Raw genomic sequence first — 21,726 nt, 5'->3', positions numbered from 1 at the left:
CTTCCACCTCTCTCAAACTTGCATTGCTTCTCTTTCATTATTAGTTTTTTTATGCATGAATACGATGGCTCACTGTTCATTGTTGGCATTTTCTCCATAAGTTTGCCCACTTTGCCAATGAAGCAATCATTAAAATAATTGGCAACATCAAATGGTTTTGTGATGAATAAGCCATCTGATTCGATGAAAAATTGATTTGAATTTGTCTTTCTGCCCATAATTTAATTTTAAGAACTCAAGTTTTTTTATTTTTATCTTGGCTTCATAATACAGTTTCTTCTTATTTTTGTTGAGTTTAGTCACGTCATTTCTCAATTTGCAGTAAGTCAGGCTGTCGGCTGTGCAGCCAGACTTATTAGCCACTTTTTCCCCTTCTCTTTCAATCATACAGTTTTTCAATTCCTTATCAATCCATGGAGCCTTAACAGTTCTAACAGTCAGTTTCTTAACCTCTTTTGGGTAGGGGGCAGTATTTTGACGTCCGGATGAAAAGCGTGCCTATAGTAAACTGCCTGCTACTCAGGCCCAGAAGGTAGGATATGCATAATATTAGTAGATTTGGATAGAAAACACTCTGAAGTTTCTAAAACTGTTTGAATGATGTCTGTTAGTATAACAGAACTCATATGGGAGGCAAAAACCTGAGAAGAAAATCCAACCAGGAAGTGTGGAAATCTGAGGTTTGTAGTTTTTCAAGTGATTCCCTATCCAATATACAGTGTCTGTGGGGTCATTTTGCACTTCTTAAGGCTTCCACTAGATGTCAACAGTCTTTAGAACGTTGTTTCATGCTTCTACTGTGAATGGGAAGAGAATAAGAGGTCTTGGAATCAGATGACTGAGAAAATGACATGAGCTCAGTGGCGAGCTCTCCCGTGAGAGTTAGCTGTGTTCCTTTTCCTTTTTGAAGGCAAAGGAATCGTCCGTTTGGAATATTATGGAAGATTTATGATAAAAACATACTAAAAATGTATTCTATACATCGTTTGACATGTTTCTACGAACTGTAATATAACTTTTTTGACTTTTCGTCTGAATTTACTGCGCGAGCACAATGCATTTGGGTTACTCGACTGAACGTGCGAACAAAAAGGAGGTATTTTGACATAAATATGGACTTTATCGAAACAAATGAACTTTTATTGTGGAACTGGGATTCCTGGGAGTGCATTCCGATGAAGATCATCAAAGGTAAGTGAATATTTATAATGCTATTTCTGAGTTTTGTTGACTCCACAAAATGGCGGGTTTGGTTTTGTGATTGAGCGCTGTACTCAGATTATTGCAAAGTGTGCTTTTTCTGTAAAGCTTTTTTGAAATCTGACACAGCGGTTGCATTTAGGAGAAGTGTATCTATAATTCTTTGAATAACAGTTGTATATTTTATCAACGTTTATGATGAGTATTTCTGTAAATTGATGTGCTCATTCACCGGAAGTTTTAGGAGGCAAAACATTTCTGAACATTGGACGCCAATGTAAAATGGGGTTTTTGGATACAAATATGAACTTTATCGAGCAAAACATACATGTATTGTGTAACATGAAGTCCTATGAGTGCCATCTGATGAAGATCATCAAAGGTTAGTGATTAATTTTAGCTGAATTTCTGGTTTTTGTGACGCCTCTCCTTGCTTGGAAAATGGCTGTGTGGTTTTTCTTGTCTAGGTGCTGTCCTAACATAATCAAATTTTATGCTTTCGCCGTAAAGCCTTTCTGAAATCGAACAGTGTGGTTGGATTAATGAGAAGATTATCTTTAAAATGGTGTATAATACTTGTATGTGTGAGAAATTTGAATTATGAGATTTATGTTGTTTTGAATTTGGCGCTCTGCTATTTCACTGGCTGTTGGCGAGGTGGGACGTTACCGTCCCACATACCCTAAAGAAGTTTTAACAGGTGCATGTTTGTTTATAATTGGAACAAGTAATTTCATAAATTAATCAAGTGCATTTTCTGGATGCCCTTTATTAATCACATCAGACCAACAAATATTTTTTACATCGTCCACACAAGTCACAGAAAAATATTTTGTACGATCTCTTATACACTATTTTAGGCCCAGACTTTCCTGGAGATTGTCATGGAAATTCTAATCAAGTGAGAGAGACTTAGTAATTTCTTCAAACAATCAATCTTTATTATCGATTTTAAGAATTGCAATAATGGAGCTGGTCAACAGGTGATTCGTTGAGAGGCCAGCCTTACAGAGGAATCATGGGTCTTACATAGCTGACACAAAAAAATGCTTAATCATGGCTCGTTCCACCCCTCCCCGGCAGATCAGTGCATCATATCTCCGCAGCTGTGCACTTGAAAGATTATGAAAATAATAGGATGGACTGAAGAACTGTGGTCACTCTGAGGCTCTTTGTTTTATGTGACGCGTGACCAAGTTACTCAGAGACAGAAGATGATTTTGTAACAATACAGGTCTATTTTGTTCCACAAGTTTATCTCTATCCCAAGCAGCCCCATGTCCTTGACTATACGTCTAAACGTACTGCAGGGAGCTAGAGTGGAACCATCCCTTTAGAGAAACACAGCAGTAGTGGAACAGAAATGTCTTAGTATTGTTAAGAATATAATTGTTAACTATTAATATTAAACAAATCAGGTAAATATGTCATGTTTCTCTCACAATATAGCCACTATATTGTGATCACTGTATCAAATGGGTACGGTTACAGCTTTAGAAAAAAGTTCTACAGTGTTAGTAAAATGTGATCGATACATGTGGATGATCTTGTTTGTAAACACCCTGGTAGGTTGATTAATAACCTGAACCAGATTACAGACACTGGTTACAGTGAGAAGCTTCCTCTTGAGCGGACAGGTTGATTTTTAGGGCCGTACGCACTACCCTCTACCGTCGTGGCCAAACGTTTTGAGAATGACACAAATGTTAATTTTCACAGTCTGTTGCCTCAATTTGCATATACTCCAGAATCAAATCAAATCAAATGTATTTATATATCCCTTCTTACATCAGCTGATATCTCAAAGTGCTGTACAGAAACCCAGCCTAAAACCCCAAACAGCAAGCAATGCAGGTGTAGAAGCACGGTGGCTAGGAAAAACTCCCTAGAAAGGCCAAAACCTAGGAAGAAACCTAGAGAGGAACCAGGCTATGAGGGGTGGCCAGTCCTCTTCTGGCTGTGCCGGGTGGAGATTATAACAGCACATGGCCTAGATGTTCAAATGTTCATAAATGACCAGCATTGTCAAATAATAATAATCATAGTAGTTGTCGAGGGTGCAACAAGTCAGTAACACAAGAGTAAGTGTCAGTTGGCTTTTTCATAGCCGATCTTTGAGAGTATCTCTACCGCTCCTGCTGTCTCTAGAGAGTTGAAAACAGCAGGTCTGGGACAGGTAGCACGTCCGGTGAACAGGTCAGGGTTCCATAGCTGCAGGCAGAACAGTTGGAACTGGAGCAGCAGCACGGCCAGGTGAACTGGGGACGGCAAGGAGTCATCAAGCCAGGTAGTCCTGAGGCATGGTCCTAGGGCTCAGGTCCTCCGAGAGAAAGAAAGAAAGAGAGAAAGAAAGAAAGAAAGAAAGAATTAGTGAGAGCATATTTAAATTCACACAGGACACCGGAAAAGACGAGAAATACTCCAGATGTGACAGGCTGACCCTAGCCCCCCGACACATAAACTACTGCAGCATAAATACTGGAGGCTGAGACAGGAGGGGTCAGGAAACACTGTGGCCCCATCCGATGAAACCCCCGGACAGGGCCAACCAGGTAGGATATAACCCCACCCGCTTTGCCAAAGCACAGCCTCCACACCACTGGAGGGATATCTCCAACCACCAACATACCATCCCGGGACAAGGCCGAGAATAGCCCACAAAGATCTCCGCCACGGCACAGCCCAAGGGGGGGCACCAACCCAGACAGGAAGACCACGTCAGTGACTCAACCCACTCAAGTGACGCACCCCTCCCAGGGACGGCATGGAAGAACACCAGTAAGCCAGTGACTCAGCCCCCGTAATAGGGGTAGAGGCAGAGAATCCCAGTGGAAAGAGGGGAAACTGGCCAGGCAGAGAGAGCAAGGGCGGTTCGTTGAAGAGTGATCAGATGAACTGCAATTAATTGCAAAGTCCCTCGTTGCCATGCAAATGAACTGAATCCCTGAATTTCCACTGCATTTCAGCCATGCCACAAAAGGACCAGCTGACATCATGTCAGTGATTCCCTCGTTAACACAGGTGTGAGTGTTGACGAGGATAATGCTGGAGATCACTCTGTCATGCTGATTGAGTTCGAATAACAGACTGGAAGCTTCAAAAGGAGGGTGGTGCTTGGAATCATTGTTCTTCCTCTGTCAACCATGGTTACCTGCAAGGAAACATGTGCCGTCATCATTGCTTTGCACAAAAAGGGCTTCACAGGCAAGGATATTGCTGCCAGTAAGATTGCACCTAAATCAGCCATTTATTGGATCATCAAGAACTTCAAGGAGAGCGGTTCAATTGAAGAAGGCATCAGGGCGCCCAAGAAAGTCCAGCAAGCGCCAGGACCGTCTCCTAAAGTTGATTCAGCTGTGGGATCGGGGCACCACCAGTACAGAGCTTGCTCAGGAATGGCAGCAGGCAGGTGTGAGTGCATCTGCACGCACAGTGAGGCAAAGACTTTTGGAGGATGGCCTGGTGTCAAGAAGGGCAGCAAAGAAGCCACTCCTCTCCAGGAAAAACATCAGGGACAGACTGATATTCTGCAAAAGGTACAGGGATTGGACTGCTGAGGACTGGGGTGAAGTCCTTTTCTCTGATGAATCCCCTTTCCGATTGTTTGGGGCATCCGGAAAAAAGCTTGTCCGGAGAAGACAAGGTGAGCGCTACCATCAGTCCTGTCATGCCAACAGTAAAGCATCCTGAGACCATTCATGTGTGGGGTTGCTTCTCAGCCAAGGGAGTGGGCTTACTCACAATTCTGCCTAAAAACACAGCCATGAATAAAGAATGGTACCAACACATCCTCCGAGAGCAACTTCTCCCAACCATCCAGGAACAGTTTGGTGACGAATAATGCCTTTTTCAGCATGATGGAGCACCTTGCCATAAGGCAAAAGTGATAACTAAGTGGCTTGGGGAACAAAACATCGATATTTTGGGTTTCCATGGCCAGGAAACTCCCCAGACCCTAATCCCATTGAGAACTTGTGGTCAATCCTCAAGAGGCGGGTGGACAAACAAAACCCCACAAATTCTGACAAACTGCAAGCATTGATTATGCAAGAATGGGCTGCCATCAGTCAGGATGTGGCCCAGAAGTTAATTGACAGCATGCCAGGGCTGATTGCAAAGGTCTTGAAAAAGAAGGGTCAATACTGCAAATATTGACTCTTTGCATCAACTTCATGTAATTGTCAATAAAAGCCTTTGACACTTATGAAATCCTTGTAAATATATTTAGTATTCCATAGTAACATCTGACAAAAATATCTAAAGACACTGAAGCAGCAAACTTTGAAAATTACTATTTGTGTCATTCTCAAAACATTTGGCCACGACTGTAGAGCCTTGTCGTCGGAGGCCGAGCAGTTGCCATACCAGGCGGTAATGCAACCACTCAGGATGCTGTCAATGGTGCAGCTAAATAACTTTTTGAGGATCTGAGGACCCATGCCAGGACCCATTTTCAGTCTCCTGAGAATAGGCAATGTCATGCTTCGCATCTCTTCACGATTGTCTTGGTGTTTGGACCATGATAGTTCGTTGATGATGTTGACACCAAGGAACTTAAAGCTCTCTACCTGTTCCACTACAGCACTGTTGATGAGAAGGGGGCGTGCTCGGTCCTCCTTTTTTGTGGACTACAGGTCTCCTTTGTTTTGATCACATTGAGAGAGGGCTTGTTATCCTGGCACCACACTGCCAGGTCTCTGACTTCCTCCCTATAGGCTGTCTCATTGTTGTCTGTGATCAGGTCTACTACTTTGGTCCGCAAAGTTAATGATGGTGTTGGAGTCGTGCATTGGCCATGCAGTCATGGGTGAACAGGGTGTACAGGAGGCGGCTGCGCACGCACCCGTGAGGGGCCCCAGTGTTAACCTCTCTTGGGCAGGTGGGACGCTAGAGTCCCACCCATGGTTCACACTATTCAACAGCCAGTGAAAAATCAGTGCCAAATTCAAAACAACCAAATGTCATAATTCAGAGTTCTCAAACATATGACTATTTTACACCATTTTAAAGGTACACTTCTCCTTAACTTCTATGGGAAACGTGGGACGTGAGCGTGCCACTCTATTCAACAGCCAGTGTAAGACCGTGGCGCGAAATACAAAAACCTTAGAAATGCTATAACTTCAATTTCTCAAACATATGACTATTTTACACCATTTTAAAGACAAGACTCTCCTTTATCTAACCACATTGTCCGATTTCAAAAAGGCTTTACAACGAAAGCAAAACATTAGATTATGTCAGGAGAGTACCCCGCCAGAAATAATCACACAGCCATTTTCAAAGCAAGCATATATGTCACAAAAACCCAAACCACAGCTAAATGCAGCACTAACCTTTGATCTTCATCAGATGACACTCCTAGGACATTATGTTATACAATACATGCATGTTTTATTCAATCAAGTTCATATTTATATCAAAAACCAGCTTTTTACATTAGCATGTGACGTTCAGAACTAGCATACACACCGAAACTTCCGGTGAATTTACTAAATTACTGAGCATAAACGTTCACAAAATACATAAATTATTTTAAGAATTATAGATACAGAACTCCTTTATGCAATCGCGGTGTCAGATTTTAAAATAGCTTTTAGGCAAAAGCACATTTTGCAATATTCTGAGTACAATGCACTCCCAGGGCTTCTACTTCAACAACATGTTGTTTTGGTTCCAAATAATCCATAGTTATATTCGAATAGCTCCGTTTTGTTCGTGCGTTCAGGTCACTATTCAAAGGGCGACGCGCGGATGCATTTCGTGACAAAAAAATTCAAAATGTTCCTTTACCGTACTTAGAAGCATGTCAAACGCTGTTTAAAATCAATTGTTATGTGATTTTTATCGTAAAATAGCGATAATATTCCAACCGGACAACGTTGTATTGATTCAAATAGGGAAAGAATAACATGGTGATCTCTCGTGACCGCGCATTTCCAGGCTCTGAGCAACCAGGCAGACCACTCAAACAGAGTTCCTGTACCTTGCCCAGAGACAGCAGATGCCCCATTCCACTTTCTGGCGCCTTCAGAGAGCCAATGGAAGTCTTAGAACGTGTCACGTAACCCCAAAGATACTGTAATTTCGATAGAGATGCAACAGTTGGACCACAAATTGTCAGACAGGCCACTTACTGCTTGTAATCTTCTCAGGTTTTTGGCTGCCATATGAGTTCTGTTATACTCACAGACACCATTCAAACAGTTTTAGAAACTTTAGGGTGTTTTCTATCCAAATCAAACAATTATATGCATATTCTAGTTACTGGGCAGGAGTAGTAACCAGATTAAATCGGGTACGTTTTTTATCCGGCTGTGAAAATACTGCCCCCTAGCCCCAACAGGTTAATGTAACCACATTGTCCGATTTCAAAAAGGCTTTACCGCGAAAGCATAAAGTTAGATTATGGTAGGACAGGTACAACACAAGAAAAACCACACAGCCAATTTCCAAGCAGGAGAGGTGTCACAAATACCAGAAATTCAGCTAAAATTAAGCACTAACCTTTGACGATCTTCATCAGATGACACTCCTAAGACTCAATGTTAGACAATACATGTATGTTTTGTTCGATAAAGTTCATATTTATATTCAAAAACAGAATTTTACATTGGCGCGTGATGTTCAGAAAATATTTTGCCTCCGATACTGCCGGTGAATCAGCACAACAATTTACAAAAACACTCATCATAAACGTTGATAAAATATTAAACTGTTATTCAAAGAATTATTGATAACCACCTTTATGCAACCGCTGTGACAGATTTCAAAAAAGCTTCACGGGGAAAGCACACTTTGCAATAATCTGAGTACGGCGCTCAGAAACATACACCAGGCAATACAGATACCCGCCATTTTGAAGTCATCTAAAATCATAAATAGCATTATAAATATTCACTTACCTTTGATGATCTTCATCAGAAGGCACTTCCAGGAATCCCAGGTCCACAATAAATGTTGTTTTGTTCGATAAAGTCCATAATTTATGTCCAAATACCTCCTTGTTGTTTGCGCATTCAGTAAGCTACTCCAAATGTAGTAAGCGCGCCCAAAATTTCACGACGAAAAGTCAAAAAAAAAGTTATATTTGCGTTCGTTGAAACATGTCAAATGTTGTATAGCATCAATCTTTAGGGCGTTTTTAACATAACTTCAATAATATTCCAACCGGACGATTCCAATGTCTTGAAAAACGTTTTGGAACACAGATACCTCGTCACGTGAATGCGCGCTACAAAACACGTCATTTTCTGAGTCACCAACTTCCTGGCCTTCTTGTTCGCTCTCTGTTCACTGCAAAAGCCTGAAACTAGGTTCTAAAGACTGTTGACATCTAGTGGAAGCCTTAGGAAGTGCAAAATGAACCCTAAGTCACTGTGTGTTAGATAGGCAATGACTTGAAAAGACTACAAGAACCAGATTTCCCACTTCCTGGTTGGATTTTTCTCAGGTTTTTGCCTGCCATATGAGTTCTGTTATACTCACAGATATCATTCAAACAGTTTTAGAAACTTCAGAGTGTTTTCTATCCAAATCTACTAATAATATGCATATTCTAGTTCCTGGGCCCGAGTAGTAGGCCATTTAATTTGGGTACGTTTTTCTTCCGGCCGTGAAAATACTGCCCCCCTACCCAAGAGAGGTTAAGGATCAGCGTGGCAGATGTGTTGTTATCTACCCTTACCACCTGGGGGTGGCCCGTCAGGAAGTCCAGGATCTTGTTGCAGAGGGAGGTGTTTAGTCCCAGGGTCCTTAGCTTATTGATGCGCTTTGAAGGCACTATGGTGTTGAACGCTGAGCTGTAGTCAATGAATAGCATTCTCATGTAGGTGTTCCTTTTGTCCAGGTGGGAAAGAGCAGTGTAGAGTGCAATAGAGATTGCATTATCTGTGGATCTGTTGGGGCGGGTCTAGGGAGTGGTTCTAGGGTTTCTGGGATAATGGTGTTGTTGTGCGCCATAACCAGCCTTTCAAAGCCCTTCATGGCTACAGATGTGAGTGCTACGGGCCGGTAGTCATTTAGGCAGGTTACCCGGTTGCTCTCATGCATGCTTCAGTGTTGCTTGCCTCAAAGCGAGCATAGAAGTCATTTAGCTCGTTTTGTAGGCTCGTGTGTCTGGGCAGTTTGCATCTGTGCTTCCCTTTGTATTTGTAGTCCATAATACTTTGTTAGCCCTGCCACATCCGTCGAGTGTCGGAGCCGGTGTAGTACGATTCAATCTTAGTCCATAATTGACGCTTTGTCTGTTTTGATGGTTTGTTGGAGGGCATAATGGGATTTCTTATAAGCATCCGGGTTAGTGTACCACTCCTTGAAAGCGGTAGCTCTAGCCTTTAACTGGATGCGGATGTTGCCAGTAATCCATGGCTTCCGGTTGGGGTACGTACGGTACTGTGGGGACGACTTCATCGATGCACTTATTGATGAAGCCAGTGACTGATGTGGTGTACTCGTCAATGGAAATATCACTGAAGTTGGAGACTTATACTCCCTCACTAACTTTAAGTGTCAGCTGTCAGAACAGCTTACCGATCACTGCAGCTGTACACAGCTCATCTGTGATTAGCCCATCCAACCATCTACCTACCTCATCCCCATATTTTGTTTTTGTTTTTCTGCACTTTTGCACACCAGTATTTCTACTTGCACATCCTCATCTGCACATATATCACTCCAGCGTAAATTCCTAAATTGTAATTACTCCACCACTATTGACCTATTTGTTGCCTTACCTCCTTACTTCATTTGCACACACTGTATACAGATTTTTCTATTGTGTTATTGGACTGTACGTTTGTTTATCCCATGTGTAACTCTGTGTTGTTGTTTTTGTCGCACTGCTTTGCTTTATCTTGGCCAGGTCGCAGTTGTAAATGAGAACTTGTTCTCTACTGGCCTACCTGGTTAAATAAAGGTGAAATAAATAAATAAAAAATGCCATCGGAAGAATCCCATAACATTTTCTAGTCTGTGCTAGCAAAGCAGTCCTGTTGCTTAGCATCTGCGTCATCTGACCACTAACGCTTTGAGCGAGTCACTTGTACTTCCTGCTTTAGATTTAGCTTGTAAGCAGGAATCAGGAGGATAGAGTTATGGTCAGATTTGCCAAATGGAGGGCGACGGAGAGCTTTGTACGCGTCTGTGTGTAGAGTAAAGGTGGTCTAGAGCACATGTATCATGTTGGTAGAATACATTTTATTTAACTAGGCAAGTCAGTTAAGAACAAATTCTTATTTTTTACAATGACGGCCTACCCGTCATCAAATTAGGTGAAATGGATTTAAGTTTCCCTGCGTTAAAGTCCCCAGCCACTAGGAGCGCTACCTCTGGATTAGCATTTTCTTGTTTGCTTATGGACTTATACAGCTCGTTGATTGCGGTCTTAGTGACAGCATCGGTTTGTGGTGGTAAATAGACAGCTAATATAGATAGTGTGCTCTACAGTTTATCATGAGATACTCTACCGCAGGCTAGGAAAACCTTGAGACTTCCTTAATACTTGATTTTGTGCACCAGCTGTTATTTACAAATAGATACAGACCGCCACCCCTTGTCTTACCGGAGGTAGCTGTTCTGTCTTGCCGATGCATGGAAAACCCAGCCAGCTGTATCTTATCCATGTCGTCGTTCAGCCAGGACTCAGTGAAACAAGATATAACAGTTTTTAATGTCCCGTTGGTAGGATAGTCTTGATCGGCGCTCATCCATTGTATTATCCAATGATTGCACGTTGGCTAATAGGACTGATGGTAGAGGCAGATTACCCACTCGCGTCGGATCCTTACAAGGCACCCCGACCTACGTCCCTGATATCTCGGTCTCTTCTTCATGCGAATGACGGGCCCTTGTCGGGTGTCTGAGGTAAATCCTTCACGTCCGACGAGTTAAAGAAAAAATCTTCGTCCATTACGCTGTAAGTAATCGCTGTCCTGATATCCAGAAGCTATTTTTGGTCATATGAGATGGTGGCAGAAACATTGTGTACAAATAAGTTACAAATAACGAGAAAAAACAAACAATAGCACAATTGGTTTGTAGTCTCAGAAATGGCTAATATACACTACTGGTCAATTTTTAGAACACCTATTCATACAAGGTTTTGTATTATTATTATTATTATTTTTTAAACTATTTTCTACATTCTAGAATAATAGTGAAGACATCAAAACTATTAAATAATACATATGGAATCATGTAGCAACCAAATAAAGTGTTTGCGGAGGCCAGGTCATCTGATGCAGCACTCCATCACTCTCCTTGGTAAAATAGCCCTTACACAGCCTGGAGGTGTGTTGGGTCATTGTCCTGTTGAAAAAGAAATGATAGTTCCACTAAGCTCAAACCAGATGGGATGGCATATCGCTGCAGAATGCTGTGGTAGCCATGCTGGTTAAGTGTGCCTTGAATTCTAAATAAATCAGACTGTGTCACCGGGCAAAGCACCCCCACACCATAACACCACCTCCATGCTTTACGGTGGGAAATACACACCCGGAGATAATCCGTTCACCTACTCTGCGTCTCATAAAGACACTACGGTTGGAACCAAAAATCGCAAATTTGTACTCATCAAACCAAAGGACAGATTTCCACAGTCTAATGTCCATTGCTTGTTTTTCTTGGCCCAAGCAAGTCTCTTCTTCTTATTGGTGTCTTTTTGGTAGTGTTTTATTTGCAGCAGTTCGACCATGAAGGCCTGATTCACAGTCTCCTCTGAACAGTCGATGTTGATGTGTCTGTTACTTGAACTCTGTAGCATTTATTTGGGCTGCACTTTCGGACACTGGTAACTCTAATGAACTTATCCTCTGCAGCAGAGGTAACTCTGGGTCTTCCATTCCTTTGGCGGTTCTCATGAGAGCCAGTTTCATCATAGTGCTTAATGGTTTTTGTGACTGCACTTGAAGAAACTTTCAAAGTTCTTGAAGTTCTCCGGATTGACTGACCTTCATGTCTGAAAGTAATGATGGACTGTTGTTTCTCTTTGCTTATTTGGGCTGTTTTTGTCATAATATGGACTTGGTCTTTTATCAAATAGGGCTGTCTTCTGTATACCACCCCTACTTTGTCACAACACAACTGATTGGCTCAAATGCATTAAGAAGGAAAGAAATTCCCCAAATTAACCTTTAACAAGGCACACCTTTTAATTGAAATGTGTTCCAGGTGACTACTTCATGAAGCTGGTAGAGAGAATGCCAAGAGTGTGCAAAGCTGTCATCAAGCCAAAGGGTGGCTACTTTGAAGAATCTCAGATATAAATAATATATTTAGATTTGTTTAATACTACATGTTTTGGTGTCTTCGCTGTTATTCTACAGTGTATAAAATAGTAAAAATAAAGAAAAACACTTGATGAGTAGGTGTGTTCTAACTTTTGACTGGTACTGTATATCTCACAATAATATTTTACATGTCACTGGGAGCACAACATTGAATCCACATCGAAAGTATCTATACAGTTTATAGGAAATGGTGAGGTTTTCCCCACCTTCCTCTTATAGCCATTTAGGCGGCAAGATTCCTCTTTCATACAAAATAGTGTGCAAAGTAATGCACTATGTAGGGAATAGTGTGCCATTTGGGATGCAGAGGTTTGTTTTCACTGCCTCTTTTTGTTAAGGAAATGTGACAAGACGAATGGGAGAGTGATAATTGTAGTTCTGAAAGCACGTTATGCTCTTTTTAACCTCTTACATCTAGATGTTCCGCTAGCGGAACACCGCTCCAATATCCAATGATAGGGCGTGGCGCGAATTACAAACTCCTCAAAAATCCCAAAACTTAAATTTTTCAAACATATGACTATTTTACACCATTTTAAAGACAAGACTCTCCTTTATCTTACCACATTGTCCGATTTCAAAAAGGCTTTGCAACGAAAGCAAAACATTAGATTATGTCAGGAGAGTACCCAGCCAGAAATAATCAGACACCCATTTTTCAAGCTAGCATATAATGTCACAAAAAAACAAAACGACAGCTAAATGCAGCACTAACCTTTGATCTTCATCAGATGACACTCCTAGGACATTATGTTATACAATACATGCATGTTTTGTTCAATCAAGTTCATATTTATATCAAAAAACAGCTTTTTACATTAGCATGTGACGTTCAGAACTAGCATACCCACCGAACACTTCCGGTGAATTTACTAAATTACTCACGATAAACGTTCACAAAAAACACAATTATTTTAAGAATAATAGATACAGAACTCCTTTATGCAATCGCTATGTCCGATTTTAAAATAGCTTTTCGGTGAAAGCACATTTTGCAATATTCTGAGTAGATAGCCCGGCCATCATGGCTAGCTATTTTGACACCCACCAAGTTTGGCACTCACCAAACTCCGATTTACTATAAGAAAAATTGGATTACCTTTGCTGTTCTTCGTCAGAATGCACTCCCAGGGCTTCTACTTCAACAACAAATGTTGGTTTGGTTCCAAATAATCCATAGTTATATCCAAATAGCTGCGTTTGTTCTTGCGTTCAAGACACTATCCGAAGGGTGACGCGCCGGCGCGTATCGTGACAAACAATTTCAAAGAATTCCATTACCGTACTTCGAAGCATGTCAAACGCTGTTTAAAATCCATTTTTATGCGATTTTTCTCGTGAAATAGTGATAATATTCCGACCGGGCGACGTTGTTTTCGTTCAAAGACTGAAAATGTAAAATGGACTCTTCACGTGCACACGCGCACCCGTTTCATTGTTCTCAGATCGACCACTATCCAAATGCGCTACTGTTTTTCAGCCAGGGACTGCAGAGTCATCATTCAACGTTCTGGTGCCTTCTGAGAGCCTATGGGAGTCTTAGAAAATGTCACGTTACAGCAGAGATCCTCTGTTTTCGATAAAGAGGCTATAGAAGGCCAAGAAATGGTCAGAGAGGGCACTTCCTGTATAGAATCTTCTCAGGTTTTGGCCTGCCATATGAGTTCTGTTATACTCACAGACACCATTCAAACAGTTTTAGAAACTTTAGGGTGTTTTCTATCCAAATCAAACAATTATATGCATATTCTAGTTTCTGGGCAGGAGTAATAACCAGATTAAATTGGGTACGTTTTTTTTATCCGGCCGTGAAAATACTGCCCCCTATCCTAAACAGGTTTTAAGAGCCTGCTGATGCTTTCAAAGCTAAATTATATCACTGCAATCTAAAAGCCCAGTTTGGGAGATTGTCTCTGACAGATTAGATTTGCATCCCCGGGATACAGGTATGTAATCAAAATGCAAAGCCTTAGCTCTCCGGAGAAGTTTGCAATCAAATCATGTTATTGTGTGTGTCCACTGTTCAAAGCAAATTTAACAACAGTCACATCATCGTCCATCATAAAGCTCAATATACTTACAACATTACTGACACAATTTTTGTTGTTTTGGCTCCAGCACTCCACAATCGTTGTTGACAGGTGTATACCATCAAGTACACAGCCATGCAATCTCCATAGACAAACACTGACAGTAGAATGGCCTTACTGAAGAGCTCAGTGACTTTCAATGTGGCACTGTCATAGGATTACACCTTTCCAACAAGTTAGTTGAATTTCTGCCCTGCTAGAGCTGAAATTGTATGTGCTGTTATTGTGAAGTGGAAACATCTACGACCAAAGTCGTAGGCCACACAAGCTCACATTACGGGACCACTGATTATTGAATCGGCTGTCCTCGGTTGCAACACTAGCCGGTTGAAACACTAGTTTCCAAGCCTAAGGTCACCATGTTCACCATGTCCAGTGTCGGCTGGAGTGGTGTAAAGCGCACCACCATTGGACTCTGAAGCAGTGGAAACACATTCTCTGGAGTGATGAATCACACTTCACCATCTGGCAGTCTGATGGATGAATCTGGGTTTTGCAGATGCCAGGGGAACACTACCTGCCCGAATGCATAGTGCCCTCTGTAAAGTCTGGTGGAGGAGGAATAATGGTCTGGGGCTGTTTTTCATGGTTCGGCCTAGGCCCCTTAGTTCCAGTGAAGGCTAATCTTAACGCTACAGCATACAATGACTTTTATTTAACTAGGCAAGTCAGTTCAGTTCAAGTCAGTTATTTTCAATGACGGCCTAGGAGCAGTAGGTTAACTGCCTTGTTCAGGGGCAGAACGACAGATTTTTACCTTGTCAGCTCAGAGATTCGATCTTGCAACCTTTCGGTTACTATTCCAATGCTCTAACCACTAGGCTACCTGCTGCCCCATGATTCTAGACTATTCTGTGCTTCCAACTTTGTGGCAACAGTTAGGGGAAGGCCCTTTCATGTTTCAGCATGACAATGCCCCCATGCACAAAGCGAGGTCCATACAGGAATGCTTTGTCAAATATAAAATAAATAACACTTTTTTGTTTACTACAGGATTGCATATGTGTTATTTCATAGTTTTGACATCTTCACTATTATTCTACAATGTAGAAAATAGTAAAAATAAATAAAAGCCCTTGAATGAGTAGGTGTACTAAAACTTTTGACCCGTAGTGTATGAATGTTAGCTGATGTTAGCAAGTTACTGATTTCATGAACCTTACTTCTAAGGCTACATATAATAATATGGGCTATTTTTCAGCCCTTTACTGCGTAGATTATCAGAGATAGACATAGTATGGAAAAGAGCAAACAAAGCTAGATAAATAAATATACATTTAGCAGTCACATGACGTGACGAAACATTAAAACTAAGTTACAAGCTACTTTCGTAGCAAAGTGTCTTATGAACCACATTCCAGACACTGGCTCTTGCTATCTTGCCATACATTTATATCAGCTAGATATGATAGGCAGCTGCAGCTATCACCAAGCTATGCTAGCTATTTGCTGTCATCTTGGCTAAACACAAGATCAGTGCAGGCTTTAGCCTCCACTTGGGAACTGAATTAGCTGACCATCTTGAGATGGCGAGTCAGTCAGGAGGGGAGAAATCCTCAACTTAATGTCATTCCCTCCATAGCAATGCTATCTTTGCTTAACTTGCTGTACTCACTGCTGCACTTGTTTGTTGTGATTGAATGCAGGGCCCAATAACCGAACGGGCACGTGTCCCGGGGCCCCCATCCTGGAGGTCGGAGGGACCCCCAGATAGCATATAATAGCAAAATGTGTAGAATTGTAGGAAATTAGCTTTAAAATGGCAAAATCCTATTTCAGCCTCATTACAAAATGTGTAAAATAGTAGGAAATTAGCTTTAAAACTGCAAAATGTTCCCTCAGACTCATAGCAAAATGTGAACAAAAGCATGAGATGAGCAATAAAACAGCAGATTTTTTTTCTTTCTCTACCCCATGGCAAAAAAGTGTAGTATTGCAGGAAATTAGCTTATTTTACCAGATCTCCTTCAGCCAGTAGAGGTCTAATATTTAATCAGTAACAATGTCTGCCAACTATATGAATGAGGTAAAATCTACTTCAATTCATGGCGTCAGAATGTACTGCTGTATTAAAGCAATTCAGAAGTAACTTGTTGACATGTTCTGTTTGCAGATTCAAAGCCAGAAACTCAATGCAGAATGTATCCATAACCATGAATAAGCATATTTATTTGACAAGAATGCACCTAGTCACCCATCAATCACGTCAAACACATTTTATTTTTTTTAAGAATTCAAAATAGTAAATAATGCCTACATTTGCCTTTTATACATAACACCTGCCTTGAAGTAAAGATTCAATTATTTATTAATCAATGCCACAAACCTGGGACATTGAAAAGCAACCATAATTACATTGTGAGAGCGCACAGATTTTTCTGCTTTTCCATTATACAAATTGGACCAGCACAAATGACACAATGTAAACAGCATATTGTGATTTTTGGTGGGTGAGTTACAAACGAGTGATTCCTCACAAAACCCAGACATAAAATGACTGTTTTTCACAAAATGTAATCCATAGAAGAAGTGTCCTTTTGGAGAAAGGATTATTGACGTATACTGAACAAAAAGCCCTAATATATGGATTTCACATGACTGGGAATAAAGATATGTATATGTTGGTCACAGATACCATAAAAAAAACGTAGCTTTGTGGATCAGAAAACCAGTCAGCATTTGGTATGACCACCATTTGCCTCATGCATCGTATAGAGTTGATCAGGCTGTTGATTGTAGATTGTGGAATGTTGTCCCACTCCTCTTCAAAGGCTGTGCGAAGTTGCTGGAGATTGGTTTGGAACTGGAACATGCTGTTGTACACGTCGATCTAGAGCATCCCAAACATGCTCAATGAGTGACATGTCTGGTGAGTATGCAGGCCATGGAAGAACTGGGTGGGACATTTTCAGCTACCAGGATTCATGTACAGATCCTTGGGACATGGGGACTTGCATTATTATGCTGAAACATGATGTGATGGCGGCGGATGAATGGCACGACAATGGGCCTCAGTATCTCATCATGGTATCTCTGTGCATTCAAATTGCTATCAATAAAATGGAATTGTGTTTGTTGTCCGTAGCTTATGCCTGCCCATACCATAACCCCACCGCCATCATGGGGCGCTCTGTTCACAACGTTGACATCAGCAAACCGCTTGCCCACACAGCGCCATACACGTGGTCTGCATTTGTAAGTCTTTCTCTAAAACGACGAAGGCGGCTCATGGTAGAGAAATGAACATTCAATTATCTTGCAACAGCTCTTGTGGACATTCCTGCAGTCAGCATGCCAATTGCATTCTCCCTCAACATGAGACATCTGTGGCATTGTGTTGGGATACAATTGCACATTTTAGAGTGGCCTTGTATTGTCCCCAGCACAAGGTGCACCAGTGTAATAATCATGCTGTTTAATCAGCTTTTTGATATGCCACACTTGTCAGGTCGATAGATTGTCTTGATAAAGATATGCTCACTTGCTTTTGTGCACAAAATTTGAGAGAAATAACCCTTTTTTTTCAGCTCAATGAACATGGGACCAACATTTTACATGTTGCGTTCTTATATTTTTGTTCAGTGTGTATTTGACATTTGTGTCTAGAAGTTGGCATAAAATATGACATTTTGGCCTTACACAGCACTCTTTTAAGACTCCATTGTGTTTCATCTATAGGTGCTGCAAAGCAAACATTGGTGTCATATGAAGCTTTGTCGCTTGCTCTGTAATATGAGTAGTATTTTGGTTTCAACAACTTTTTTTGTACATTTCATTTATGAATATAAAAAATAAACATGAATATTGAATAATATTTGTAAAACCAGCAGAGATCCCACTCTGGAACTTTGATATGCCCATTAAGTGTATTATGTTCAACAATGTATTGAAAGATTTGGCAAATCAAAAATGGATTTTTTTTTTAGGCCATATACAGGTGAATATATTCATAAAAGTCACCATGTCCGAGAGAGATTTACATGGTTCTCAAAACGTTATGCTAGGGTAACCCTATATGAAATACCTTATTTGAAAAGGTTATAAAATCCCCAATGTGAAAGTGTATGGTGAAAACATTATTGGAACCATTTCCGTGTTTGACCGCTAAGTTTTATGGGTATTACTGTATGACTCACACTGTGGTACTCTATACTACTGATTTTATTATCAGCTCTATCTGTGGCTTGAATAATAACAGGTGATTGATTGTTGCCTTCTTTTCCCTACTACAGGATCCAGTGGAGTCCAATGGAAGGATACGGGGCTACAGCATCAAGATCCAAGATGGAAACTGGATGACGGTGGCGGTCAATGACTCTGACCTGGATTCTAGGTCGCAAGAGAGGAAAATTATCCCCCTTTACCAGATTCCCTGGTCTGACAAGAGAAGAGGCCTCATTGAATTGAAGGCCTGGAATTCTGTTGGCGAGTCTCCCCAAGCATCTTTGGGCATCCCAAAATTGACACAAGGTATGTTGACCTTGTCAGCTATACACTATGGCGTTACACTCATACTTCCTTCTCAATCTTACCAATGATAATGAACAATGTTGGGTAATAATATACTGAACAAAAATATAAATGCAACAATTTCGAAGATTACAGTTACAGTTCATATAAGGAAATCAGTCAATTGAAATAAATGTATTAGGCCATAACCTCTTACATCTAGACGTTCCGCTAGCGGAACACCTGCTCCAATATCCAATGATAGGCGTGGCGCGAATTACAAATTCCTCAAAAATCCCAAAACTTCCATTTTTCAAACATATGACTATTTTACACCATTTTAAAGACAAGACTCTCCTTTATCTAACCACACTGTGTGATTTCAAAAAGGCTTTACAGCGAAAGCAAAACATTAGATTATGTCCTCAGAGTACCCAGCCAGAAATAGTCAGACACCCATTTTTCAAGCTAGCATATAATGTCACAAAAAACAAAACCACAGCTAAATGCAGCACTAACCTTTGATGATCTTCATCAGATGACACTCCTAGGACATTATGTTATACAATACATGCATGTTTTGTTCAATCAAGTTCATATTTATATCAAAAACCAGCTTTTTACATTAGCATGTGACGTTCAGAACACTTCCGGTGAATTTACTAAATTACTCACGATAAACGTTCACAAAAAAAACATAACAATTATTTTAAGAATTATAGATACAGAACTCCTTTATGCAATCGCTATGTCCGATTTTAAAATAGGTTTTCGGTGAAAGCACATTTTTCAATATTCTGAGTAGATAGCCTGGCCATCATGGCTAGCTATTTTGACACCCACCAAGTTTAGCCCTCACCAAACTCCGATTTACTATAATAAAAATTGGATTACCTTTGCTGTTCTTCGTCAGAATGCACTCCCGGGACTTCTACTTCAATAACAAATGTTGGTTTGGTTCCAAATAATCCATAGTTATATCCAAATAGCGGCGTTTTGTTGTGCGTTCAAGACACTATCCGAAGGGTGACGAAGGGTTACGCGCCCGACGCGTTTCGTGACAAAAAGATTATAAATATTCCATTACCGTACTTCGAAGCATGTCAAACGCTGTTTAAAATCAATTTTTATGCGATTTTTCTCGTAAGCGATAATATTCCGACCGAGAGTCGTTGTTTTCGTTCAAAGACGAAAGAATAAAAACATGGTGTCGCCTCGTGCACGCGCCTCCAGTCTTATTGTTCTCTGATCGACCACTATCCAAATGCGCTACTATTTTTCAGCCAGGGGCTCCAAAGGCATCATTCAGCGTTTTGCCGCCTTCTGAGAGCCTATGGGAGCCGTAGGAAGTGTCACGTTACAGCAGAGATCCTCAGTTTTCAATAAAGAGAGTGTAGAAGGCCAAGAAATGGTCAGAGAGGGCACTTCCTGTAAGGAATCTTCTCAGGTTTTGGCCTGCCAAATGAGTTCTGTTATACTCACAGACACCATTCAAACAGTTTTAGAAACTTTGGAGTGTTTTCTATCCAAAGCTAATAATTATATGCATATTCTAGTTTCTGGGCAGGAGTAATAATCAGATTAAATCGGGTACGTTTTTTATCCGGCTGTGAAAATACTGCCCCCTATCCATAACAGGATAATCTATGTATTTCATATGACTGGGAATACAGATATGCATCTGTTGGTATGGGCATGGATAAAAAAAACTGTCAGTATCTGGTATGACCACCATTTGCCTCATGCAGCGCAATACATCTCCTTCACATAGATTTGATCAGGCTCTTGATTGTGGACTGTGGAATGTTGTCTTATTACTGTGCAATGTTGCTGGATATTGGTGGGAACTGGAGCACGCTGTCGTACACGTCGATCCAGAGCATCCCAAACATGTTCAATGGGTGACATGTCTGTTGAGTATGCAGAACGTGGAAGAATTGGGACATTTTTAGCTTCCAGGAATTGTGTACAGATCCTAGCGACATTCGGACCGTGCATTATTTATTTTTATTTCACCTTTATTTAACCAGGTAGGCCAGTTTAGAACAAGTTCTCATTACAACTGCGACCTGGCCAAGATAGAGCAAAGCAGTGCGACACAAACAACACAGAGTTACACATGGGATAAACAAACATACAGTCAATAACACAATAGAAATGGGAGATAAGGCAATATATAGGCCATAGTGGTGAAATAATTACAATTCAACAATTAAACACTGGAATGATAGATGTGCAGAAGATGAATGTGCAAGTAGAGATACTGGGGTGCAAAGGAGCAAAAAAATAAATAACAGTATGTGGATGAGGTAGTTGGGTGGGCTATTTACAAATGGGGATGAGGTAGTTAGGTGGGTTATTTATAGATGGGCTATGTACAGGTGCAATGATCGGTAAGCTGCTCTGACAGCTGACGCTTAAAGTTAGTGAGGGAGATCTAAGTCTCCAGCTTCAGTGATTTTTGCAATTCGTTCCAGTCATTGGCAGCAGAGAACTGGAAGGAAAGGCGGCCAAATGAGGAGTTGGCTTTGGGGGTGACCAGTGAAACATACCTGCTGGAGCGCGTGCTATGGGTGGGTGCTACTATGGTAACCAGTGAGCTGAGATAAGGCGGTGCTTTATCTAGCAAAGACTTAATAGATGACCTGGAGCCAGTGGGTTTGGCAACGAATATGAAACGAGGGCCAGCCAACGAGAGC

The 21,726-nt window shown here is 41.0% G+C and overlaps 1 protein-coding gene across 3 annotated transcripts in view; it reads left to right on the top strand.

Annotated features, from left to right (window-relative positions):
• Positions 1-21,726, top strand: part of LOC106562893 (interleukin-6 receptor subunit beta) — a 104,633-nt gene that overhangs the window by 33,180 nt on the left and 49,727 nt on the right. For all 3 annotated transcript variants that reach the window (XM_014127965.2, XM_014127964.2, XM_014127966.2), the window contains one exon: positions 18,811-19,048. In XM_014127965.2, coding sequence (XP_013983440.2) covers positions 18,811-19,048 — 238 coding nt within the window. The remainder of the gene's footprint in view (positions 1-18,810; positions 19,049-21,726) is intronic.

Source organism: Salmo salar, chromosome ssa11, assembly GCF_905237065.1.
Source record: "Salmo salar chromosome ssa11, Ssal_v3.1, whole genome shotgun sequence".
NCBI lineage: Eukaryota > Metazoa > Chordata > Actinopteri > Salmoniformes > Salmonidae > Salmo > Salmo salar.
Note: the sequence above shows the minus strand (reverse complement) of the source record. Positions and strands in the feature narration are given on the sequence as shown.